We start from the raw sequence: 27,728 nt of genomic DNA, 5'->3' as shown, positions 1-27,728 counted from the left end.
TATTTCTGGAGAACAAAAGGAACGAGAAGAGAGGGAGATAAAACAGTAGAGCAGGGAAGGCTTAATGTACCAGCCCTGCGTAGGCTAATGAGACTTCACCACTCCGTCCTCTCTCTCTTCCTCCCATTGCTCCCCTCTTCCTTCCGTCTCCATTTATCCACATAATCTCATAACCTAATTTGTCCACCTCAGTCTTTTAAGGTGCTTCCACCCTAAAGTAATTCCCCTCCCCATTTTGTCTTTTCCATTCATCACTGCTGCTTCTTTTCCTCCTCTTTCATCCATTTTCATCAATCCATACCGTTTCATCAAAGCTTCTTTTTCAGAGCCACATCTTCCCTTTGGAGGTGCGAACCATTTACCTTCCCTTGTCCTCACTTTCATTTGTTTTTGTTTCCCCAATCTGTTTTTTTTTTTCTTTTTCTTCTTCTCCAGAGCACATCAATCCATTCCACTGTCCTGTTTTGTCTTTTCCCTGAACCTGCTGTACCACACACTGACAAATAGGACCAAAGTCCCCCATGTGCATGGCCATGAGAAATATGAAATAACATGGTGGCGGCCCATTAAAATTTTTGATGCCATGCAGGACTTATCAGCCCCTACTTCTTCATCCGCTTCCTGTTGTTCTTGCCAGTCGGGAAACTGAGCTTTTGTCGTGCCTCTTAATGTGGATGGGCTCATTACTGCTACTCAACGCTGTGCGGCTTTGAATTTGCAGGAAGTGCCCTTGCTAGCAGAGCATTCTGAGGGATATTGTGTTGCTTTGCATTGCATGATGAGGGCAAAGCAAAAAAAAAAAAAAAACCCACAGCATTGCGCAAGTGAGCGCTGCCACCGGCTCACTTCACAGGAGCTGCAATTTGCAGGGACCACAACAGCAAGGCGTGGACTAAACCCACGCCTTGCTGCGTGTCCAAATGCGTCTCTCCGACTGTCTCGGATTGATGGAAGCTATCGTGCCATCTCTGAATTCAAACCTACAGTCTGTTAATGTCTATACTTGTCTGTCTGGTCCCCTCCTCCTCTTTCTGGCAGCCATGTTTTCATTTTTTCACTCTCAGTAGCTCTAACTCCTGCTGACATTCAGTGCAGGGACAGGATTTATCAGGATTTATAAATGTAACTGCTCTGACAGGTCAGATGATGGTGCCACACACATGCCAGTGCACATCTGCAGGCGCATTTTGACGGATGAATTACTCTGATAAGTTGATTTAATAATTTCAATGATTGATTACTTGCTCGAGTCATTTATTGAAGACAAATGTCGACCCATTGGTTCCAGCTTTACAAATGTCGAGACTGCAATTAAATCATTCAAAGTTGTACATCTTAAGATTCAGACAGGTGGTCTGACAAAACAATTTAAGGACGTAGCTTTTTTGTCTTGGAACTTTTACTATTGCATTTTTCATATTATCATGAATTGATTTATCAAAACAAAAAGATAAACCTTTCTCATCAGGTTACAGCTTGTCATGCTACTTTTCTGTTTTATGTAAAATAAGTATCCTTGGGTCGTGACCTAAACAGGAAGTTGGTCTTTCTCCGGACTCTTTTGACACTTTGTCGACACACAACTGAAATTGAATATCTGACTGCCAAAATAATGACAAACTATCTGAGGATCGAAAAAGTTAGCAAGACTCACACAGCAACAGTATTATATACCCATCTGACAGCATCACATGAAAAATTGACCTGCGTGGTGGACCTGCCAAAAACAATATTTGTCACATACACACACTGACCCATATCCTGGAATTTGTGACCTTGTTTTTTTTTTTTTTCATCAATGTGAGTTTCTCTATATGTGGCAAAATCACTAGTTTAATCGTTTATCTGTCTTAAAAGTGCTTTTTATACTATACCAGTTTGTGTCCGAGGAGGAGGAGCTGGGAATAATTCTTCAATCCCATATTCTGTCTTTGTCCATTTTACAAATATCAAATGAGAAAAATTAAACCTAAGTTTGTAGAACAGCAGCAGTTCACGTTAAGGAATTTGCAAACCTTTTTTTTTTTTTTTTTTTTAAACACATCTGAATATATGCACCTAGTCATAGTGATGATTAAAGACATCCAGCCACATACTGTAGCCTACTTTCTCCTCACCACATGTAAGTGTTGGTGTCTGCTGTGGCACTGCAGGCTCCACGATCCCCCAGTCTCTTTTATTTTTAATGTCTTGTTCATTATTCAGGCCTGCTTGTTTGCAGTGGTAGGCCCATCTCGATTGCAGTTGAGATGGTGTGTTCATGCACGGTGCCCTCCCTTCCCCTCTCTCTCTCTCTCTCTCCTATCGTCACAATGACACAGAGAACAGAGTGAATTATTGCATTGCTGTGGGCAAGCAAAGGATAAGAATAACAGAGTGCAATGAGAGAGGGCACAGGAGCAAGGACGGGCCTCTGTCATCTCTCCGTTTCACCTCTCTCTGTCCTCCATGCTTCGTCTGTTACTATGGCCACGCTTTTTGTTTCTCCCAGTCGTTTCTCTACTAGCTCTCACTAATTGTTGCCCCTTTGCTCCTGGAACGAGGGGGAAAAAAACAAAACAAGAATGAAACTCTGTCAGTCTCCCCCTGAAATCCAGCATCAAACACCTGCTTTACGGTGGTGATTTTGTGCTCATGGCTATTTTTGAGACAGTGTTTGTTGAGCTTTTTTATCTTCTGTTTGTTAGTGTTGGTCGGGATAAAGCAAAATTTTGCGTTTTGCATCTGCTGTTGGTCTTTTTCATTGTGTAGAAGTTGTGTATCCCTGCATAGGTGGTGGATTCCTATTAAAGCATGACTCAGTTCAGTCTGAGTTATTGCATCTCAGAATGAATATCACCAAATGGCCACTCAAACAGGATGATTTATATTCATACAGTCATACAGCCTGCAGAAAAGTACATGGAAAGTTTTGTATAGGCGTTTGGTGGAGCACTCAGACTTTAAATGTAGCGTGACACACTAAATCCACAGCCACCCTTGTGGATTGTTTGTTTGAATTTGATTACCTAAGTCGAGCTCTGCATTTTAACAGAGTTATAATTTCAAAATACCTAATTTTCATAAAAATCACGGCCTGTTTCTCTAACCATCAAGTTGTTGAAATCAAATTTTCTTTGTGAAATGCAAACAAGGTAAACAAGCGAAAGCAAATGCTGCTGATGGTGTCATTATCGTAAGCAAACTCATACATAGCTTTGCAACAAGTGATGGTCGCAGGGCCTGCCAGAAGAATAGCAGTGACTGTTCTGTCTTTCTTTTTTTTTTTTTTTCTGTGTTGCCGATTATGAAGCAAACCTTCCTCAATCCTTTTGAATATCGTTCTTGATGTGCCTGATCTTCTAAGAGCTAATATAGCCTCAGCGGAGCAGGCAAAGGTGAGATTAGGGTGTGGTCCAAACTTCCCCTGCAACACTTCTGGTGTTGTTGTGAGCTCAGAGGAGCCCCTAAGCAGCGGGACGAAGGATCAGATTTACCTGTGTGCATCGTTAAGCTGCCGTTTGGTAACAGCTCTGACTGTCATTCACCAAGAGCGGAGTGTGAAAGGCAGTAAATATCTTCCAGCGTAATGAACAAGCATTGGCTGCCGCAGGAGCTCTCATCCTGGGCCTCCCTGTGTGAATTCATCAGGATTCCAACCTTTCCTCATCGAACGCTCTTCTTCTGTGCAGAGAGGCATCTGCAACCTTAGCAGGCGTTGCACACACCCTTCGCTTCACGGTAGACAGCCTGAGGTCAAAGGGAACAAGAGGTGATGCTGGAGATTAACTGAAACCCGGCACCAGGAAAAGAAACAAAAACAAGCCCACAAGTTCTGGCCTGGTGCAGTATGATGGTGGAAGTCAGATGGAAAATGTTTACGTTATCTACTTTTCCCTTTGCGCCTTAGTCCTGAAACAAATCGATTGATCGGTCTACAGAAAATGACTGCGCCATGAAGTGAACAGTGGCTCTTTAATTTCAAATGGAAACAGACAAACGCAGCGTCGTCTTTCATTTTGAAGGCGCTTTTTCAGTCCGATATGACAACTGCCACTGCCAGATTTTATTGGCTGCTGATTTTAAGCTTGTCAGCTCCACATTTAGTTTGAAAACCTGGTCTCCAGTTGACAACATAATGATTCCTATTGATTTTGGTGTTTTGTTTTGTTTTTTTTGTTGTTGTTGTTGTTGTTTTTTTAACTGAGAACCATTTCAAGAAAGGATCTTGAATCTGCACTGGGTGGCTTCAAGATCAGGATGTTGTACTGACAGACTGAAGCAAAGAATAAGCTACAAAAGTTATCCCCAACAAAACAGTGACAGAAGACATGGAAATAAAAAGTAGCTCCAGTATCAGTTTAGTTCTGTCTACACAATGGTTTTGTTCTAACACTGTTTAACCTAAAACATAAAAGTATGTTTTAATTTTTATCATTTGGGCTTTTGGGGTGAGGCCTAACCGATATGTTTGGTGAATGTCATGCAGTCAAAGCTCAAACTTTGTTTCTCAAATGAACACTTTTATTATCGGATATATATCGGGCGATAACTCAGTTATAGATTTAATGAAGCAAAATGTTCTGCAGAAATCGAAGCGCCAATGACGTGGATGATTTGGATGTGGAGAGAAGAAATGCTTAATTTCTCAAAAACTGCGTGAGCACAGATTTTTGTAATTTTTTTTGCCTGCACAAACAAATTGAAGTTGATGCCTCATCTTCTCCTTCAGTTATCACAGCCTCCAGAGGCCTTCAGATCAAATGTTGCACCTCCTATTAAAAAAAATCCAAGGCCATTTAAAGCTGCTCGTCCTCTGACATTTACATGGAGACACCAGTGCGGCTGCTAAGACTGTAAACCATAAAGGGACTGTTGCTGGCTTTAGCTTCTCTAATGGTTTTCAAATTAATTTATTTTGAGCTGCTGACAAATCAGCGCAATTACTGTTATCACCTTGGGCAGTGGGAGATTGAATTTTTTTTTTTTGTCAGTGTTTTCTGACATTTTTGATTCAATCAGGAAAAATAATTGGCAGGTGGACTCCATGTGCTGATGAAAAGAGTTCTAAATCACAAAGGAAACGAGGTCGGCTGCTGTTGTCTCCGTTGCAGTGATGGGGGAGACGGGGGCGACTATGAAGGGAACGTGGCACAGGTGGGATGTCTGCTGTTCATATTTTACATTTTTATTTTTGTGGTCCTGCTGTGTCATTGTGAAGGATTAGAAATGACATAAAACAAAAGCACCAGTCTTTACTGGGATGGCTGGAGGCAGACCAGGAACATTAGCAGCTTTTTATGTCTCTGCTCATGCTCTTACTCTCCGAGTCTCAAGGCAGCCAAAGCACAATCCTGATAGCACTTCCACTTCCGTTTGGTTATTTTTGCTGCATGCTTGCATGCTTTTCACTTCTCTGCTCTGTGATGTAACCCCAGTGGTGTGACAGACTGAAGGTAGGAGATGCTTGATGAGCCTCTCTTTGTTTTCCAGACTCTTATTCACTATTTTTTTTTTTTTTGAACGAAGGCCGCCCACTCAGTGCTGCGACACAGCTTTTTTCAGCATCGGATGGTAGTGTAGGTGTCGGGGCATATCACTCTTTCTTTTCCTCTCGCTCGTTCTCTCTTGCTCTATTCCTCCCCACTTCCTCCATCATAACACCTCCATCCATCCATCCATCCAGGACACTGCTGAGTCGCGGTGCTGTCAGCCAGAGCCTGACGCACTCAGCCACTCACATATGCGTCACCCCTCTGGCCCTCCGCCGCCGCCGTGCTGCTCACTGTCCTCCAGATATACCTCGATGGCCAGGGTCACGGGCTCTGGGCTTTTCTGGGTGGGAGGAGATGAAATGTTATTTAAAACCGAGGAAATGCGTCCTTTTTCTTTGGTGAAGCTCACACTCAGGGCAAATACAACACTTTTCAGTTAAACTGCATCTCGAACATATACCAGTATAAAAACCAGCTTCTCCTTTCAAGTCAGCACCATGATAGATGATTTACATTCAAACATCTAATAATAATGATGCTGAACAGTAGTAGTAACGAATAAACAGAAACCTCCCACATTAAGGTTGAGGTTTATTTTTTTCTTTTCCAGGATGTTAAATAACAATTTGAACTCTTACTAGTTTTACGACTATATCACGGAAACCCTGTTTTATAGGTTACCTGAAATATTTTGAACTTTCTTCCATGATTTTGTGGATATATTATCCAATTCATGCTGTGCTACTGCTGATATAAGTGGCAGCACAGTGGTGCAGTGATTCCTGTGTGGGTTCCCTCGGCGTACTCTGGCTTCCTCCCACAGACTGAAGTGTAAGAGTCGGGGCACATTACTACCAAACATTAAACTGCTGGTTATCTGGTGTTTCTAATTTACGCATAGGTGTGGATGTGAGCGTGAGTCATCCCCACCTTTGCCCAATCTCAGCTGTGATTGGCCCCAACTGATGATCCTGTAATGATAATTACAGGTACATGTGAAGGATGAATGATGTGCTGCCTTCAGATATAATATCATGCAACTGAATTATTCCACAGATTATTCCCTCAGCATTTAAATCTGGTGAAATGAGTGCAGCATTTAGCAGCTGAAAGGCCCGATAACTCCAAATATGACAATTTAGTTCTGCGACTGCTGGGTATGTAAATAAACAAATGATGATGATGATGATATGTGTCCTCAACTGATTTCTGCTTTTATTGGTAAATTGGAAAATGTTGCTGAGTTACAACTTGCTTTCGGTTTGTAAACCAATCAAAATGATCGGTGGTGCTATTTGTTTGTGATCTGGGTGTTAAATCAGAGTTAAAGCATTTCTTCTTTCCGTTTGGATTTTGATCAAGGATACAAGTAAGATTAAATGTTGTTGTTCTAATTTGTTTTTGATCAGAACAGTGTGTGCTAATCACGATATATTCCACCTTTTTTATTTGCATATAATTGGAAGGAAGTGGAATATCAATGGAAACAGTCCTAGCTAATAAATACAATCTGTTGTTCTGTTTTCTAAGGAAAGCAGCTTATAAAGGCTTATTAGTATCAACTAATATGTAAACCTTGAGGGCAATTTCCTGAACCTCCTTTTGTCAGGATATGATACTTCTTGCATGTTCATGTTCCATGGTCCTTACAGCCTCATGATGGGGGGAAGCATGCGGGTAATTTTCCTTTGGGGGAAATGTAAATGTAAACTATATGTGAATCTGGAATCAGTGTGTGTTCAAATTCCATTCTTGCTGCATTACTGTACGCATTAGAAACATTCAGAAGGGTCTACTGTCCACTCAGTACACTGTTTTTTAGTTTTGTTTTTTTGTTTGTTCTTCTTGCTTGTAAAGGAGTAGGGTACACATATTAAATCAAAGCTGATATGGGCATCGTCCTAAATGAAGTTAACAGCTTGTGAAACTGCTGGCTCGTCTGGTCTGCCTTCTCTTAGTCTCTCAGCACACCTGCGTTATTCGGTCCCCACAGACACGCAGCTCCAAAGGTCCATAACAGTATCTCTGTCTCTGCTGGGAGCAATGATAGCTGCTGCAGTTTGTCCTCCCTCAATCTAAGATTGCTTAAGAGTTGACAGGATTGTCTTTGGGCCTGTCACTGCAGGTAATACAGCCAGTGACAAACAACCTCAGTCTCGGCCTCCACCCTCCTGTGCTATCATTTTAAAACGCAGCACAAAGCTGAATAGTGTTTACAGCCATCGGGTGCTTCAACATTGATGAGCATAATTGGCGAATAGTTGTCTGTCAATTGACTAATTCATTAAGTGAGTAACTATTGTGGATATAATGCTGTTAATCAGCACCACAAACAGGTTTTTAATCAATTAATGTTCTCGTTGAGCAGGAATTTGTAGTTATTCATGTTTTTTTTTGTCTCTGCTCTTTTGGCTTGTCTCAGGTGTGTTGGAAAAAGGTATGTCATGTATCTACGTCCTTCAATCAGGAAATAGCAGGATTAAAATCAAACTGTGGTGCCAATTAATGATCTGCTCCTGATTCTGAAGTGTGTTTTGTCTTATGCATTCGGTAATGGATCTGGTAATGGATCATCTGAGTTAGTTTTGATGGTGAAGTATCACTTCACTGGCTGCTGTACAATTGCGATTATATTTCTGTTTTTCTTTCATTTTTGTGCTTCTCCTGTGTTTCCATCACCAATTGCCTCTTTCATCTGTGATTTGTCAAGACAAAACTCTGACGAGCTGAATTCAAACCAGAATCAGTGACCCAAAGCAGTTTACATTTCACCAGAGATCTAATTTTAATGAAATTCTCAGTTGGATATGAAATTAAGATAAAATCAGTCTTTGTAATAGCTGAGGGGAATGAGATGCAGCACCTCCTCATGGACTGTTGAAATCTGGATGGCTGTTCACACAAGTACTGAAGGCCCTGCAAAGAATCTTCTTGTTGTGTATGGCTGTGTGCGTTTGTGTAAATGTATATACGGTATGTGTGTGCATCTGCTTTGGTTTGGATGAAAGTGATTCCCCATTGTTTTACATTGGCAGGATGTCAGAACCCTCCACTTCCTGTGGTAGACCGGGGCTCATTCAGTGCAGCAGGGGAGGGACAGCACTTGACAAGCTCTCCCACAGAGGACGTGTGTGTGCGCGTTTATCATCCTGTGCATGAATTTCTGTCGTAGTTTACACCGATGGCTGATGCTAATGAAGATGTCAGCCAACTTTACGTCCGAGCAGATGCTTGTGCTCTCGCACGGCTCGGTGCAGTGCACCGTGATGTTGTGATTCATTAAGAGGCGCCACTCTGTTGTGAATTTGTTTGGATCCAGCTTAAATGAATGTCAAACCAGAGCAGCAGAGTTTTTGTCTGAGACCAAACTGAAAAACTCAACACACTTTAGCATCCTTGTGCTCAAAAGGGTGTAATGATTGATTGATTGATGAGTTGATATACAGCAGAAACAGTACGTTAATAGCAGTGCTCAGTGTGTCTCCTGACAAAATGTTTTGTATGTCACATAAAGGCATATTAGTGAGTGAATAGACTGGCAGAATACTAATACACAACAGTTTTGAAGATCTGCCAAACTAAACAAGTGCAAAGACGATCCCTTTTTTCCTGTTTTCTCTGATTCCAGAGAAGTGAATTATGAGTTCTTCAAGTCGTAATATGAAGTAGTCTTTCAACGACTTCAACAGCAAAAAAGCTGCTATTAATAGAATTAAAGAGCATAGAATAGGGAAGTGTTTAGGTTCTTTTACAGTAATTTGAAGCGGCTCCAGCAGATCTTAGAGATCTATGAGGCTTGTATTCAATCAAAATCATCATTAGTTTGTGCCCTGATGGCAGCTATAAATGTCTACATGTGTAATTTTCTGGATAAACGTAAGATTTGTGGCTTCCTGTAACACTTTTGAATTGAAGTCTCGGTCTCTCAAAGCCATATGAGCAGTAAAGATCTCCGCCTCTTCTCCACTGACATCAGCAGTTGCATTTTGGCAGTAATGGTTGTTCTTCTCAGAAAGAATAAACACACAGCACTGATTCACTTCTTGGCATTTACCCTTTTCAATTCCAAACTTTTCTTGTTTCTTTTTTAAGACTCTTTAAATCAATGTCTACTCTGGTGAATTACCTGCGGTTACATGGAGTCGCACGAGACAACCCGGTGTGATGTACGGCGCTTACATTGGTTTTATTTGTGTGTGGGTTACTGTGTGCTGAATAAATGTCAGTGTGTTTTATTATCATGAACCCCCGGTTTCTACATCAGATAAGGATTTGAAATAGTTTAACGTTTAGCTCGCTGGAGAACAAAGTGTGTAATAGGACACCAGGATAATGCATTTCTTGCACCAGACTTTGCAAATGCATTATTCCGTCCTCATAGATGCCACGCTTTTTAGATACAAGAAGGATTTCCGCGCCTGCTCTAATGCATCACAAAGAACGTGTGATAAAATAGAAAGAAAAAGCCGTACTTGGTCGAAACTGGAATATTAGTTTGATTAATGGTGAGGGAAATTTTCAGTGATGTGGAAGGTAAGCTGCGTTTAATTAGGCTACTACTTTGCTTCTTGGTGAGAAAGTGGTGGTTGACAACAAGTTGGCAACACAATAATGTTAGGGCCCTGTGGAGTCAGGAAGCAAAGGTAAGAAATAAAGCACAAAGCAACGAAGCCTCACTTTGAATCACGGTGCTGTCACTGAGTGAAGCCATCGAGCTGAAGGCTGTAATTCTCCGGGCTCCTAATATCTGGGATGTGTCTCAGTTACACGGCTCAGTTGTAATCTCTTTTTCTCTTCCTATTGTTGGTTCGTTTGGAGGGGTTCTCAGCTGGAAGACGGGCATCGATCGCACTTTTGGGGAAGGTCTATTGATTCCTTTTATGTGTGACATGATTGATAAGTCATAGAAAAGAAGCAAATCCATTTTGAATCTTAATTTGTTCTACCCAGCCGCCCCCAGATTGGTTATTTAGAGGATTTTGGATTTCCAGGTTAAAGATCAAAACCCTTTTGTGTCTGGAGTGATGACCTGGCTTCCTCTTTTCCAAAGGTGATCACACAAATGATCATGATTTGTAGTAATCACTCCCAGACGCCACCTGCACAAGGCGGCCTCATTTCGGAGGTCACATTGAACACTGTGAGCTGAGCCGGGTTCATCAAAGTTGGCCTGAATGATAATGATAGCGGAGCTCTCCGCTGTGCTCCATGGGATAACTATCAGATGTGACGCTGACTTTTCCCGTAATGACTCTTTGTCCAAGTGCGAAATTGGCCTGCTCCTTTGACATCCTAACACAGCACCGTGGCATTACAGCTGCGAAGAATAGCCAACTGGCTAAGTGCACCATTATTTCTTCAGGTTCAGGAGATGGTCTTTTGCTTTCGCGGAGCAAAGCTTTGATTTTACAGCTGAAAAGGATGCGGTTACAGATTGTCTGTCTGACTTTGATTCAGATACTGAGCTGTTGTTCAGCTGTACTCCCACAAGTGGTTGACAGATGTTCTCGTAAGAATCGTACTGATGTCCACTGTTTGTCTCTGTGGCTGCGACTGAAGACTTGTCTCTGACTGTCAGCCACAGGTCCTCCCCTTTCATGTCTCCTGCTTAATATACCATTGATCTGTGCAGAAGGACAAAGCGTTGTGATCACTGGTAACAAGAGCAATCTGCTCAGAAGAATAGAAGCTTTCTCCTTCGAATAAAAGAGCAACAGGGACATGCTTCCCAAGCCTTGAAGTTGAAATTGTAGTTGAGGAAAAAGGAGACTGCAATAAAGAGGTAAAGCCACATTTGTGCTCTTTCCAAAACACCAGCAAAAGTAGCGAATTTAAAGTATATTTGTCAGTCAGTGGGTGGAATTTAAAAAAAAAAAATCTTTCATTTCCATCCTCGTTTCTGTTTTTACACCAAGCTACTTAAAATGTGCAACACTGTACATTATAGTGAGGAGAGCTGCTCGAGTTTTTAAAATCAAACAATACGATCGCACATCTGACGAAGATAAGGTCCAAGACGTTTGTCATCTATTGTGTCTAATCCTGCAGCTTGTTGTCTTGCCTTCATTTAAATTATCATCCCTTCAGATATGGCATTTCGAACCAGCCTAACCTGCCTGATGAACGAGCAAGTTGTGCAAAACGTCACCTGAGGTGCTAATCAGATACGCCACAGGAGCATAGCAAGTGTGCGAAATCTTATTACTGTACATCACTGAGCTTTCCTGCTTACAGCATCACACTCTGTGTGTGTGTGTGTGTGTGTGCGCATTTTCACGGCTCACTGTGCAAGCAAACCTCATAGCTAGTGCTCACATCATCTTCAAAGCCTGCATTGATTTTCACAACATTGATTTTAAAGGACAATATGGCTCATCAGGTGTATGTGGGTCTATATTTGGTTGGAGTGGTGTTAGCGTTAGCAGCCAGACGTTTGTGCATGTCTGTAAACATGCTTTTTTTTTTTTTTTTTGTCACTGCCAAATTGTGTGCTGTGTTTGCATCACATTTCTTTTTTCTTTTGTTTGTGTACCTATTTATTGAACACTTTTGTCACATCTTGACAGCCGAAGCTCAGGTCAGGAAGCGAACGCTGAAAATCCTCTGCAGAAGACTTCCTACCACAATCAGTGTCAATCTCTGGCTGGCCCAGTTCTCACACAATCCTGCCCCAAGGCTTATTCTATCTGTCCATCGACAAGCTTGATCTTTCCACCAGTGAGCCAATCTAGGATGCTGTGTGGCTACTTGCACACAGTGTGTGAACCTGCGATGGGAGAGATAATACTAGAGTATTTGTTTGGGTTTTCTGTGCTGGTGGTGAGCTCTGTGATTGAAACACAGTGCGGGCATTTCCCAAATACACAATCCTTTTTGTGATAAAAGGGCTTGACTTAACGCAGTACACTCTGATCTGTCTTCAAACTAAAAGCCTGTTGGTTTAACCCATTGTTGTTTGTTTTATTTATATATCTACAAGTACTTCAGATTTTATTAATAGCTTGTGTCATTCCGGTGGGATGAATTTATTCTGAGTATCAATCATTTGTTCTAAGCCGCCTCTGCTGGCCTCTCGTGCTTTGCAGTAGATCCATCCACACTTGAACAGGATTATGAAACAATCCCCCAGTGACACTGACTGTGCTGCCCAGTCCCCCCCCCCCCCCCCCCCCCCACCCCATCCATTCCCTCTCCTCAGCTCCATCCACTGTGGCTAATTCTGCCTGCCTGCTCCCTTGGGCGTAATTGATCCTCATATCGTTAACGTATGTGGATCTATCTTGGGGAAACGCCCACTGCTTCACTGCTGGTCCATGCTCACTGAACCGTAGAGCTCAGTGAGCTCTGTGATTGTAACTCTACCAGAGGACTTTCTGCATGCAACAATGGCTGTAATGTAAACTGGTTATCTACATGGGCAGGCCCCACAGATAGACTCGGTGGCTGTTTAGTCTAACCATGGGGAGGCGGAAAAAGTGGAGCTTGGTGCCAAAGTCCCCCTTGGCGACCATAAGGGGCCGCTTGGGCCCCAGGAGGAAGGGTGTGGAGGGGCTGTGTGTGAGCAGCCTTCTGGGAGTCCTGCGGTCGCACACCTGGCTGATCGGGGGGGGGGAGGTGGCCCTGCTGCTGGCACCCACCTCCTCTCACCGCCACCAGCACCACCGAGCTCATACCTTGTCTTTCTCCTTCTGCTCCTTCTCTGCAGATGGTGGGAGCGAGGACTTGGCAGATCCCCGCTCGCCCAGTCTAGACCCTCACCTGAGCCACGTCGGCCAAGGTAAGCCAACAATAATTCAATATTATCTCTAAAAAAGAGAAAAGTCGCCGCACAGACTCATGGCAGCTTTGTCTGGGAAATCATAAGTGCCCCAACAGTAGTTTGTCTTTTCTGCTGCTTATTATGGAGTGTACTGAGCCGCACCCAGTCATGAATCTGTATTATGAGAGCGAATGAGAGGCTGAGTTACTGAAAGAAACAATGCAAACCCCCCCCGCCACTTTAACTTCACTTTTTCCTGTTATTCTCCTATGGTAGGCTCTTTCCATTTCACAGTGTGAATCCAACGAGTTAGCCGGAGCTGTATTTTATTTTATTTTATTTTTTTATAGCAGAAAAGTTTATGACCACTGGAAATGAAGCTGTATTTATTGGAGAGAGAGCTGTATGAATTTTATATTCTTGTAAATTTGTCTGTAAATCATGGGAAACAGGCAATATTCAGCGTAGATATTTATCAATGGCAGAAATGTCAGAAATATTCTGAGCAATTTTTTCGCTCCCTCCTCGTGCATTTTTTCTGTCGAAAACCTCGATGAGTAGGTGTTTGTTTATTTTGAGGCATGGAGTGGTCCTTCAACGTGTCTCTCATCACTGTCTAAATTCAAAGACCATCATTTCCCTCTAAACGCTTTTGCTCTCTGGAATTTAAAGCTGAATTGCATCTTTTCCTTTCCCTCCTCACTCCCCGCTCTTTCCCTAAATGACACTTTATGACGTCCACTTCAACATATCACAGCTTGTATGAGACACTTCAGAAAAATAATTTACCACATTTTGAAATGGCGCGGCACAAATTGGAAATGCGTCGTCTTGGGCATCACAGCTGATTTTGTGGGGTGGGAAGCTTTGTCACTTTATGATGTCATAATAAAGAAAGCAGCTCTCTGAACCCTCCCCTGAGCAGAGCCCACCATCCAGCCTTGATTTGGTTTACCCGAAATCCACCCAATTTTCTTTCTATTGCTTTGAAAACAGTCAGCCAATCAGAAGAGAGGCTCAGAGTCTCGTGTGTGTAAACTCGTCTTCCTATGGATATCAACACTTCAAATAAGAAAACCGAAAAGTGTAAGTTCTTTAAAATTGAGTTGGCTGACGATCAGCAGTTAATTGCATCCAGAATACCAAGTTCCCGCCTTGTATTCACAGGTTCTGCATACATGAGGAGAATTTCCTCGTGGTGGGATGTAACCACTGCTCTGGCTGTTATTTTTGCTTTTGCAGTGACATTCCCCAGTGAATGGATGGACCGGCTCCAGAGCTGCTGGAGCCACAGAGAGACGTGTGCGCTTGTTATTTCTTTCATGTTTCTGTACTCGTGCGTTTGCATCGCAGCAGCCGATTTGCCCCCCATCCTTCCTGTAACACGGGCTTCCTGCAGGACTTGTCACGCCGTAGTGTCTCACAGTCCGGTTAATGGGGGAGACGGAGCCGAGGTGGTTTTCCACATTCTCTGAATGTCAGAGACATAATATATGATATTGGCTTCACGTCTCGCCGTGGCAGCTGCCATTTGATGTGAGACTGTTGCTTGACCAGTTTGTTTTACAGCTCTGTCTGCAGGGAAATGGGCAGTCAGAAGCCAGAACTGATTCACAAAATGGTTGTTGTGTTTACAGACAGCTGGCTCTTTTTTGTGGGAAATGTGAGCGTGAGACGCCTCAAAAAATAAAATCCCTAAAATTTCATAATTTGTGGTTTTTCAAGAAAGAGAGGAAAAGGGGCTGGGTGAATGATGAGAGTGGTTGTTTGTGCTCTCTCTGTAATTACTGCTCATTGTGAGGCTTTTTTTTTTTTTTTTTTTTTTTGTAAATAAATTTTCTCTCGTGGTCATGACTCTGCTCTTTTTTGGGTTTGTTTAAACAAATTTCAGATGGTCAGAAAATCCTCTTTTATTATATTTAAATAGCGGGGTATTGTGTTACTGCGGCTTACAGAGGTCAGGCAGCTAGTAGTTTATAGCAGTGAATGTAAACAGCACGTGCTGCCTGCAGGGCTGTTCTCTCTACTGGGTCACGCCAATCCTGTTACACTCAATACCGGCGTTTCACTGCTTTCAGAATCCCCAGACCGGGCAGAGGTTCTCTGGCCCATTGCACAGGCTCTTCAAACAGAAACAGAAACTATCGCATCCTGCCAAATCCTAGCCCTAAAACAATTGCCAATCAATAACTTTTCATGTATCGTACCAACATTTGCTGCTTCCAGCTTGTTAAATCAATTAAAAGAAAATTCAGATTTTTGTCAGGACCATGTCAGGGAGATATGAACTGTTACATTATTAAAGCATTTCTCCCATTTCCTCCAGCCCCGTGAACTGTTCAGATTAAGTATCAGCTGGATATCAGTGTCATGAAACTGTTCACTAATGTATTCACAAAGAAGGGAGCAGGCTATTTGAGAAGATTACATCAGTGACAGATAGCGACTAACATCCATACACAAGAAGACTCTTTGCTCTCTTGGCAGAAGCTGATTCTGCATTTGACCCAACAGTCTTCGGAAGTCATTAAATTTTGATGTCCTGTTCAAAGGCAGGAGAAGCATCTCATGCTGCTCTCTGTTTCCCTCCCGTACTGCAGGTGGCAGCATAGACAGCGACTGCGCCTTTGAAGGAGACTACGCCGTGCCCCCGCTCTCCATGACCGAGGGCATGCAGCACATTCGCATAATGGAGGGCGTGTCACGCTCGCTGCCCTCCTCCCCGCTGCTCACACACCAGACCATCAGTGTCAGGCTACAGCCTGTGAAGAAACTCACAGGTAAAGACGCCGCAGTGACAGGATCCACACTGTGTGCACGATTTCAATTATTCAGGCAGTGTTGTCACATTCATTTCAAAGCCTGGTTGTTGTGTTTTTGGGAAGAAAAGCACAGCCAAGAGAGATGTGGGCTGAAACTGGTTCAAATTTGTCTTGTACGCACATCCTCGCCTGTAGCTGTCCTCCCCCATGGACTCATTGTACTAATACAGCCTCCCTTAACCCTTCACTGTACAACTGTAGGCAGTGTATCTAATCAGAGAATCACACACAGTGAATTAAAGCAGATTTTATGAGACAAAGTGAAGAGGAGTGGAATGATTTCTCACGCTAATGCTTGCTGATAAGCAGTAATCACTTACCGTATTACTTACCCACTAATTCTGAGAAGAAACATAAAGCAGGGCCGAGTTGTGGCCTCCAGCACACACTGCAGTTTCCAATTCTTGTAATCACTAAAGTCCTACCTAATTGACGGTGCCAAGACCAGCTGATGGACTGTGAGATGTGGCCTGTGCTGCCTTCCTTTTATGGCTCTTTATCTCTCACCACTAATCGCTTCCTTCCACGCTCGTCTCTGACATTCAAAGAATGTGGAAAACCGCCTCGCCTCCGTCTCCCCCATTAACCGGACTACGAGTCTGTGTCATGTTCGCTGCAGATATTATGGGAGAGCTGTGGTTTCGGTACACAGTGCAGTGCGGGAGTCCAAGGTTTGCTGCCGTGCTGGGTTTCAAAATGAGCGATGAAATATTGACACTGCAGCTTCGCCTGATATCAGCACAGCCTCGCCGCTGAAGTCGAGTGGGTGTGATGGACTTTCAGGCTCCATTCAGCAGCCACCACTAGGGTGCACCAGCCTCTCAGCTACTTCAGATCATTAACCATTTCTGATATGCCGGGGGGACCACGGTTTTTACATCATACAGAATGATTTATGCTCTCCCCCTGGGTCATACAAGCTGTGGGTTTTAAAGAGGAAACACGCCAAAACCGATTTTCTCTCATCTCAACTGGGTGTGCCACCACACTGTGGAGGGTTCTGCCCGTGAGGGGCTCCGTCTGAGGCTGTTTTTGGGGGATCAGCAGTTGAGAATTAGATTTGCGAGCAAGCTGAACTCATCAGGCTGAATTAGACTGTATGCTCCCCTCAGCTGTTCGACGAGCCATCTTTGTCTGTTCCATTTGTGTTTCTCTTTCGCTTCATGTTTTGTGGCAGATTTGAGGGCTGCGCTTTGGTCTCTGTGAATCACAATTAATTTTAGATCGACATCTTGTTTGTGTGTTTCATTACCTTGATGGCTGTCACAGAGAACAATATTGTTGTTTAATAATAGCTGGATTAATGCTGTGCAGTGCTGTCTCATTTGTATTATTCTTATTCCACAGTTTATGCAGGGACAGGTCTCTCTCTCTCACATGCTGTCATTTGCGTTGACATATTATATCAGTCAGGTTGTGAGAGCTGCTTTGTATTTTTAGATTCTTAGGAGTTGTCTCACTTTCAATACGCAGCATGTCTCCACTGTGCACTTCCAGAAACTCAGCTTTGTCTGATTTGTTTTACTTTTGCATAATATGTCCACTTAAATTATCCATCTTCAGTATTCACGTGTGTTGTGTGCATGGCAACAAGAGATATTGTTTTGGCAGGATTATCCCTTCACTGTGCTAATCCTTCCAGATTTATGTCTGTGTCACACCACCCATTGTGCATTTTACTGTACTTTGTTGTAACAATGAAGCCACTGGAAAAAAAAAAAAAGGACCTTAAACTGTCAGATTTTTGTCCAGCTAGTGTGACAGCTGTAGCACTGCAGGACTGGAATGGGTCCATTATAAAAGGTAGTTTGTCTCCCTGAGGCGCTGCATGTGACAAACCCTCCCAAAACGGCTTTCTCCCCAGATCGCACGCCGATGCGACTTTTCACATCTTATCGGCATTGCATCAGGTCGCCTAACTCTGCGACGACGTACAGAAAAGCCCTCAAGTGCCTCGAGGTGCCCCGTGTCCTTCATGTCCTCAAAGACCTGCGTCGGCTCTCAAGTGGCGTCAAGCACCAGATTGTTGGGCCTCATCCACCCCGGCTTTCTCACTCTTTAATTAATTCAACTCAGCGCCACTTCCTGCACAGCTTGACAGTACTAAGCCTGTGTGTGTGCACTTTGGTGTCACGGGCCAGAACCCCTCCCATGCCAGAGATGGCAGAGGTGGGAGAAAGACTGGCGACAGAGGACCGCATTAGAGAGCAAACGGCGGCCGGTCTAAAAGGCAGCCGCTCTTTGATCTCCCCTGGTGGCCTCCACCTACCGCGTGGTCCTTCTGCCCTCCTGCGCAGCCCCTGATTGGCTGGCGGTGGGTGATTTGAGTTATTCAACCTCACGGCTCTGATAGAATCAAACCACTATGAAAACGTTGACCTTTTTCGAGAATCATTGAGTTTCTGATTTAATCCCCTCTGCCTGCGTGAAGTCTCTCAAGGGGGGGCTTCAGATGCTGGAGGGGTCAACTTGTGAAACAAATTGGTGAGGCAGGCGGACAGCAGTATCCTGTGCTCTCATTTCAGGTTTCTTCGCTGTTGGTACCTCCTCATTTTCTATGGACATCAATCAGCATAAATGCAATAAGACTTTTTCACTCCAAGATGTTTAGTGGAGCACAACAGATATAGACTGATTAAAATATTGATCCGTGGCAGAAATAAAACAGCTAATTTATTTTTTCATTAGCACATAGTTTAGAAAATTACAGTTCATCTCAGAGATGCCATGTTTCAAATTTAGATAAATTTTAGACATTTCAATGAAAACTTTGTCACGTATATTCATATATTTGACTTTCTAAGTGATTATTATGTGTAATAATAATCGATGTTGCTCTGTGATGGCTCTCCATTTGAAACACTTTCTCACCGAGGCTCAGCGGTGGAGGAAGAATTGACATTATTTACATTAAGAAAAATAGCAACAAAACACTGTAAAAGTTGAAAAAGGAAGACTCAAACAGTATTCAAAAGAAAAAAAAATGGATTGATTGATTTTGAGGTTTACACCCACTTTCATTTTTCAGGGCCCATAGTTTTCTATAATTTCCTTAAAAGTAAATGGTTTCTGCTGGAAGGATGCTGGAATTCAAGACTAATCATAAGAAACAGACTGTTTGGTTGGTACAATTGTAATGAAATTACTCTGAATATTTAACACTTAAATAGTCTTATCGTAAGTCATTACGATTTAAGTAGCACCTTCGTTGAAATCTCTGAATCGCTGAAATTACATGAAAATTACGGTGTAATTTAGTTCAAATAATGTGTCATAATATTTCATGACAGTCATTTCCCCAAAATGTTGTAAAGTCACAAAGAAGAACTCACTCATTTTAAGAGCTTTACACACAGTTGATTGGTTTAATAACAGTGCAAAATATGCTTCTCACATGTTTTATAAATTCTTTGTTTTTTTTCTCAGGGTCTGCGTCAAATATGCAGCATCCCTTCATGTAGACACACGTTGCACAGATTCCCCAAAGATTGCGTTTGCGTCATCTAGTTTTGCTTTTTATTTATTTATTTTCTGAGGTGTCTAAGACTATAAATGGTGGTGATTGCTCGTTCTCACAGTGATATCTCTGTAGGTTATCATTATGAGTTGTAATCACTGATTACTTATTTGTTTCTTCATAAACACCTCACTCAAGTGTCAGGCTCGCCAGAGAGACGTCTCACCCGCCTGATTGATTGGCCCTTCTCCACTTTGAAACATTTAAATGGAATTATTTCAACATCCCTCACCCGATTTCACAGTCTCTCAGCTAATTAATGACAGCAATCAATACAATTACTGCCTCCCCACTGATTGCTACATAAAGGTAGAAAATTTAGTTTGGCCTTAAAGCCTGAGAAAAAGACTTCATTTAATTATAGCACCTAATTTTTTCCCCCACTCGTGCGGCAATTATGACAGTAATATGAGTGTATCTAAAATCAATTGTCTCTCTAGTGCTTACAGGAATAGAGTAATATGTGAACAAGTGGCAATGTACTAGTGTAAGATAACATCTAAACGGGCATGATGTTGGTTTTAAAAACGCTCGGCAGCAGTGTGGATGGTCAGGATTAACAACGTGTGATGTGCAGAACTGCTTAGTCAGGGTTTACAGCTCATTGTGTGGATGGTCTTAGAGGACCCACATAAAAACAGCTGAGCTCTGATGAATTAGCTGCTTGTGACGAACATTGTGTTTCTGGGAATGTTTTATTGTTCAGGACTGCTTTCTGTTTTGCGGAAAAAGATGAGAGGATCACTTGTTTGGCTATTCGTTTCACGGAAATAACGGGCCGTTGTAAACTTTTATTCACTCCCTGAAAGTTTACTTGGTAAACTAGAGTCCATGCCATTTCAGAAGGTACCTGGGAAACGTACTAATCTCACATCTGTACTGAAAAGATAATGTTTAATTGGTCGACAGACAATTCATCTGCAACTGTTTTTGATAATCTCTAAATTCATATTTCAACAAGAGATAGCAAAAACCTTCATGGCTGTCACTTCTCAATCGTGAGAATTAGCTGCTTTTTGTCATTTTAAAATTAGAATCATTTCATATCTAATTAGTTCGAACTGATTAAGCAAAAGTACTGGTGATTGATCATTACAATAACGACTCAAAGTATGGTGGATGAGTCGAGCTGAGGAAGATTAATCATGACGTATCCTGATGACCGCTGATAGATGCAGAGTCCTGAACTTTCAAGCGTTTGGTTTTATTACAAAATCGCCTGCAGCTGTTTTTTAATTGCAAAAATCAATCACAATTAACCATGCAGAACTGAAATTAATATATGACAGAAAACTAAACAATGACTGCTTAGCTATGAGTCATTTTTCAAGTCACACATTTTCTACCGACAGCTTTGAATTTGTGAGGATTTGTGGGTTTTTCCCCGCCTTTAACTTTCTCATCATACGATAGGACATTCTCATCAGAATGAACATGGACTCAAAATACAATGGGGATAGAATTGTACTGCAGTGTAAGGTGTTAAAGTATTAATAGGATAAATCTGAATGCAGAAGCTACCTTTAAAAGGTGCTATTATTATTACTAGATAATTAGTTTTCATGAATCTATTTACGCAGAATTGTAGTTGAAATGCAGCTAATTTTAACTACCTCAAATCAATTAATCTTCAAAAAAGCAAGTAACTAAAGATAATGGATGAACTTGAGCAAAAAGTATGTTCTCCTGTTAGATGAAATGGAAATCAGCACATAAACGTCCAGGACAAAAAAATTCAATGAGTCCTGTTATTGTGTCCTCATCCGTCTCTCCCGTTTTCTTGATACTGTCATGTATAATAGAAGCATTTCCTCTAAGTTGGGATGTCATCAACCACAGACCTGCAGCACGCTGTTCCTTGAGTGTTTTAAGATTGCCTCAGAGTATTTTTCTTTTTTTTTTTTTTTTTTGAAAGGAACACTGAGGTTTGGGGCACTTCAGTCTGTCTTTCCACGCCTCCTTAGTCAGCCTCACCTTTGTACGGCATCAGCTATCCCCTGCGAATATTTGAGATGAGCACTGACATTTGGGACATCTCAATCTCCACGCCTCCTTACCCAGCGCTGCGTCTCGACAAAATTGCTCTTCAATTATTGCCATTATTTCTTGCTTCGACTGTCCCAGCCACCTCAGATACTCCAGATTGTTTGTTCCGCTTAAAGGGAAATGGGATATTTTCAGCTCCACTGTCACAGGTGGAAAATAATAAGGGTGTGGGTTAAACGGAGAAAGGAGTGATTGAAATGGAGGTATGATGCCCTCAAGAGGAGCACTAAAGAACCAGTTGAATTAAACGCCCTGATAGGACTTCTTGTCATATTTCAGTGATAACCCAAACAGTCTGAATCATTTAGACAGAGCGTCTTCATTCTTTATTAAAAACGAACATCGGTGCTCTTACTGTTTTTATTGCAGTATATGAATACGAATAATATCAATAAATATCGCAGAAATAAGGTGTCTCGGGGATGTAATCTTGTCTCGGTGTGGACACATAAAACAAACAGGGCCGTACTTCTAAAAGACAACAACATTCAAGCAGCAGGATTCTCTAAATTGAAACTGTTCAGGCGGTCAGATAGAAAACGCTCATTCTTGCCTAAAGTCAGATGAGGCGATCACCACCAGCCTTATATTTGTAGAATGCATCACTTCTAATGTTGTGTTGAGGCAGATTTCGAGGTTTGTCAGAAAAGCTGCAGATCCTGTAATATTTCATCATCTGATTTTTAAAATATTTACGCTTAATTGCTCTGACCTGCTCATGACTGAGCCAGATGTTTAACCAGCTGCTGCCTGAAGCTTCATATTTATAAGTCAAGGGTTAGTTAGGTTGAAGTGGCATCAATCCTCTCATCTAATTATCTTTTCTTTTTTGCTTCACCCACATTCGATAAATTTACCGTCATGTGACACATTGGAAGTCTGACTCCTTACTGAGCGCATTTCATATTGCAGAGTTTATTTGTCGGGTTATAAAACAGAGTTTTTACACATCAGTAATCATTCCTAAAATCATGATGGAAATGCAGAAGTAAATTATTTGAGGAAGGAAATATTATTCAAACCGTAAACAGACTGTTGGGGGGAAAAAAAAGAATTTAAATGAAATTACTGATCAGTACGTCGCAATGGAACAAAAATGTATTTCATTGAGATAAATCTTAAAAAATTAGCAGAAAATGACACAAAGAACACATTAACGTCTCTTAAATCGCTGTAAATGGTTTTCATAAAGCATTTCTAAATTGTTACTTTATAAATTACCATTATATAACTAGGTATCTCGTGATGTGATCCTTAAAAAGTGAGGAGGGAGGACATAGTGAGTACCACAGTCGCTGTAATATAGGAACAGGTTATATGAACTAGGAAAAGTAAAAATGACAAAACACCACATAATATCTACACAGCCACCACAATAAAGATTATGGTTTATTTCTCGAGCCTTAAGCTGTCGGGAGCTGCATGGAAATGTGTGAATATAATATGAAAACAACACAGATTTCAGAGTTTTAAGCTGCCTCAGATGCGTCGTCTTGGATGCAAACCAAAATTTAAAGATCAGGTTTGGATCGCTCCCCAACAGATTACAGGTCTTATCATTTACAAGAAGCAGCAGTCAGTGAAAGACGTCACAGTTTATAGCTGATTCCTCCTCTTCTGTTCCTCACACGCTGACACAACCACCGTGAGAAATGTATCTGTGCTCATTTTAATGATAATAGTGTTTTACAGTTGAAGCCAGGCATGTGATCAACCACCCCCTCTTGTCATTTCATCGGATTGTGTTGCATTTTGTTGACAATATGTAACTAGGCTACAATGCAACACCAATCGTATCATGCCACAGATGGAAATGTTAAATTATATGGCAGAAAATAATCCACTTTTTGTCGACAGGCCAGCATTGACAGCAGGGTTGGTCGGATTAAACACCCAGGTTTTACTGTTTTAGAGGACTGGAGGTGCGGGAAGCGTGGCACTCAGGAACTTTAAGACATCTTGAAGGCTTGTTGGTGGATGGAGATGTCATTCAAGGGAAATTTGTGTGACTGGAGGAGATAAATAAAATAAAGAGCCTAACGGATATGAACCGCAACAAACGCGTCAGACTGTGCACAATAAACTCCAACCCCGGTGGGTTTGATCCCCTGAACAGCCGTAAAACATGGCTGCAGCTGTACAAATACAGTTTCAAGGGTAAAACAAGGACAGACAGGGATGCCTGAGCCCAAGAGGAAAATGGAGTAGGTTTTATTGAAACCCTTGATTCTGTCAAGTAATACCTCTGCTCCTTTCTCCCCACTTGTGATCTAATGTGTCCCCAAAGCTCCATCCATGAATGGCAAAAACTGCGTCCCTTTAATAATGCTCTCCCGGCCTCCCATCCTCCCTCCTTCTTTTTTCTTTTTTTTTTTTTATGCCATTTTCTTTCCTCCCCCAATACCCACCCTTCTCCTCCCCCTCCTTTTGCTCTGCGGTTGCCATGACAACAGCAGCACTGCACCATTCATCTGTTGGAGACCTGGGCTCCTGTTCCTGTAGAGAGAGTGCGCCTCTCACATCTATACATAACGCGCTAAGCGCTAATGCAGTCACGGAGGCGAACGAGGAGCTCACCCTCTTATCTGTGCTCATGGGCTCCTGAAAAAGCTCCCTGTGCGGTCGTAGTTTATTGTTGTTGTTTTGTTTTTTTTTGTGTGTGTGTGTGTTTTGCTTCTTTCGGAGTGGCGGAGGTTTCGGCCACCTGCCCGCCACCACAGAGGTGTCACCTCTGTGTCCCCCTCTTTCCCCAGTGACACAGTGACTGCTGCATTCTTCCTTCCTCCTTCCCTTTTCCCCGTCTCTCCCTCTCTTTCTTCCTCCTCCTCCTCCTCCTCCTCCTCCTCTTCTTCTTCTTGCTCCTCCCGTCTCTGCCTGGCTCTGTATCATTTACTGCGACTGAATAGAGCGGGCAGCATCAGCACTGAAACCTGTGGAGATTTCCTCAGTAAGGAAACAAGAGGGAAGAAAGCGAGCGTCTGTTCCTCCGCACCTACCCACCCCTGCTCTGCCGCAGGTGTTTTTCTTTTTCCCTGTCTTCCTCTTTCTTGTTCTTGTCTTATTTTTGATGAACTGGCCGTCGCTCAGGGAGGAAGGACTGCTTGTGTCGTTGGAGAGTGAAGGAGGGGAACTGGTGCCGTACTCCAGCGTTCAGGAATGCGAGATCTGGTTTGAGAATGGTGAGCCCTGCCACACCCTCTGTTGCTTGTTTCATTCCTCCATTTGTGCCAGCAAAATGTGTCCCCCCCCACCGCCAATCACCTGCTGCTCCACCTTTGCTCGGCCAGAGCTGGCTCCTGGTCTGCCTGCTCCCTGATCTCACATCTGGAGCAGCTGTGCTGGCCGCTGGTTTGAATGACGTTGGTAGACATACGGGGCTGACGCGAGGAGTGCTGGAAAGTAATTTCTCTCCATGAAATTATGCATTTGTCAAACGGCTGCACTCTAATGACAATGTAGGCTTGAGGACCTGTGAATCAACTAGAGTGCCAAGTGTTTTTTCGTGGCAAGCTGGTCTGTTTCATGCGTCAGCGTGGGTGAGCATTCAATTGTCTTTGAGTGTGTGTGTGTGTGTGTGTGTGTGTGTGTGTGTGTATGCTTGTATGTCTGTTAGTGTACGTGCGTGTCTAAGCACAAGCTGTGGGTGGTTAATGGTGCTTGTTCTTGTTGTTGTGTGTCTCACTTTTCCTTCCAGAGCACAGCGTCGTATGTAGCATACGGCTGCGTAAAGGGCTTGAAGTTGGTGGTGCTGTAGTCCCACCCACCCCCACTCGCCCAACTCCATGCAGTCGTCAGCAGCAGCAGCAGCAGCAGCAGCTTGTTGTTGTGTACCAGAGTCACCCTGTCGTGTGCTGGGATGGCGTTCCTCCCTCCAGTTCCAGTGCTGCAGGCTGCCTTCCTCCCTGCCTCGTCTCGGGGGACTGCTAGCTGGTGTCTGAGCAGAACAAAATGTCTCAATAACACTGTCTGCCACCATAACACAAGCACCTCATCAGCGGCTGCTATTACTGGTCTCAGGTGAATGGGTTTTGATGAGGCGCCCGCCGCCGGGAGAATGCTGTGATGGGCCGAGCTTGTCAGCTGTCATTCAGACTGTATCAGGCACCGACACTCAGGACTTCAACTTCAGGCTGGTTAGATAGCCATGTTGATCTTGCTCGTGGTGGAGGAATGTTTCCTGGCTTCAGGATCCGTTGTGGAGTTATTTCAACCTGATGCAGGTTAAATAGGTCCCATCACAGAGAGAGAGAGAGAGAGAGATAGAGAGCGCACCCTCCTGTTATAACACAAGGATGTCAATATTATTCCTCTCTCTCTCTCTCTCTCTCTCTCTCTCTGTCTCTCTGGATGTTTTTGCTAAATGATGATTGTCTGACAAGCAGCTGTCACGGCTGAAAAATCTAAAGATAGCCAGGCACAGTCAAGTCTTGTCTGAGCCCGCTATAGAGCTTGTAATCAAAAACATTGGCTGCTCTATATCCCCTGAGAAAATGGGTGATACAGTATAACGGGTGAAGTGGCTGATACAGTTCGTTATTCAAGGTTACCTTTCATCTCTGCTTCTACCTGAGTTCTTCCATGTCTTGGATAAGAGAAATATTTATTCACAAGACAAATCATTCAAGCCTGGCTTGAAATTGCAGGTGTCTCGATTGATCTGGCCCACTTACCTGAAAATCAGCCAAATAAAACCTCATATGTGCTCTGCAGAGGTTCAGTGCGATATTGATTTATGTAATTGCTCAGCTTCCCTCCCTCGCAATCCCCGGAGCCTTTGTCAGTCAAATGGCTTGTAAGCCCAAGATGAGTTGTGAAATAAATTGACAGACCTTCTAAAGTCCACCCTCCTTGGGTCACTTCACAGGCATCATTTATCCTGACCCACAGCGTATAAAGTGTGCTTGGTGGGACTAATATTCATTGCCTCTGAAAATTAATGTGATGTTAATTTGCTAACTAGAGGCTTATAGGCTATATTCAACATTTACTGACAGTACAGCCTGTGGAGTTCTGCCAGAGCTGCCGGACTGCTTCTCCACTCAATCTTGATTACAAAAGCAGCCTGCTGGGTTGGACTATTGGCAGGTGGGCACAGTATGTACTATGCCTGACACCCCAGTGATATATCAAGCGCTGACGACACCACTGTCCTTTAAAATCCCTCCGCTATCTTTCTCAGTGTAGAAGGTCAGAAGAGGAATCTAATTATCACTTGTGAGCTGGAGTTTTTGAAAACTACTTGGACTAACTGCATTTCTAAGTTGTAAAGAATTCAAATTAGTCATCAAGTGAGCCATTTTTGCTGCTTCTGCATCAACTCTCTGGCATCTACAATTACAATCCTCTGTTATGATAAGAGAAAATGCTGTCATTGCAGCTATTAGCAAGATGGAGTCACCCTCTTGTGTTCTTGATCCTCCTCAGACCAAGCTCTTTAAAGTCAGCTTTTACTATCCACGCCAGGTAACAACCTACAATTAGAAATCTTCCACAGAGGTTTCAAAACAGCTACCGTATACCTTCTGCTGAAGAAATGTAACCCAGACCTCAGCAATTACAGGCCTTTCTGTAATCTCCCTTTTCTTGGTAAAATTCTAAAGAAAGCCATGTTTAACCGCATACCCAGTCATTTAAAAGACAACGGCATTTTACTAAAGTTTGAAAATGGTTCTCACACCGTCTATAGCCCTGCAAAGTAAAGTAGAGGCTCAGACTTGTTTTGCTGCGAAAGTGGCTGTCCTTATTTGACACAGCTGATTATGACACTTGGGTTGTCTCCCTCAAACTTAACATACTCTCTTTTTATATTGACTACGGTGTTCCTCAAGGAACTCCTCTTTGCCCTCTGCTATTTTCTTCATAATGATCGCTCCATCATTATAAAAATATTGTTTGTTTACAATTTGCAATTGTATATTTTAGTTATACAGGTAGCCCCAATGCTCAGGTCACATAAATGCACAGAGGTAAAGAAAAATGGAGAAAGAAACAAGGAAAACAGAGATTCTCCCTATTATCACAGGGCCCAGGAAGAAATGAACTTTAATAAATATTCAGGCCATGACTCAAAGAATCAAGAGTGATTTTAGACCTGGAGCAGAAGCTTAGAT

General features: G+C 42.7%; 1 protein-coding gene across 5 annotated transcripts in view; it reads left to right on the top strand.

The window, feature by feature from the left end:
• The window catches only part of tanc2b (tetratricopeptide repeat, ankyrin repeat and coiled-coil containing 2b), a 121,495-nt gene that overhangs the window by 45,235 nt on the left and 48,532 nt on the right, over positions 1-27,728 (top strand). For 3 of the 5 annotated variants that reach the window (XM_029527141.1, XM_029527140.1, XM_029527143.1), the window contains 2 exons: positions 13,180-13,251; positions 15,834-16,013. In XM_029527141.1, the coding sequence (XP_029383001.1) occupies positions 13,180-13,251; positions 15,834-16,013 (252 nt within the window). Of the gene's footprint in view, positions 1-13,179; positions 13,252-15,833; positions 16,014-24,758; positions 24,798-27,728 lie in introns of those variants that run through there. The other 2 variants (XM_029527142.1, XM_029527145.1) reach the window with 2 other exon arrangements.

Source organism: Echeneis naucrates, chromosome 19, assembly GCF_900963305.1.
Source record: "Echeneis naucrates chromosome 19, fEcheNa1.1, whole genome shotgun sequence".
NCBI classification, from domain to species: Eukaryota; Metazoa; Chordata; class Actinopteri; order Carangiformes; family Echeneidae; genus Echeneis; species Echeneis naucrates.
Note: the sequence above shows the minus strand (reverse complement) of the source record. Positions and strands in the feature narration are given on the sequence as shown.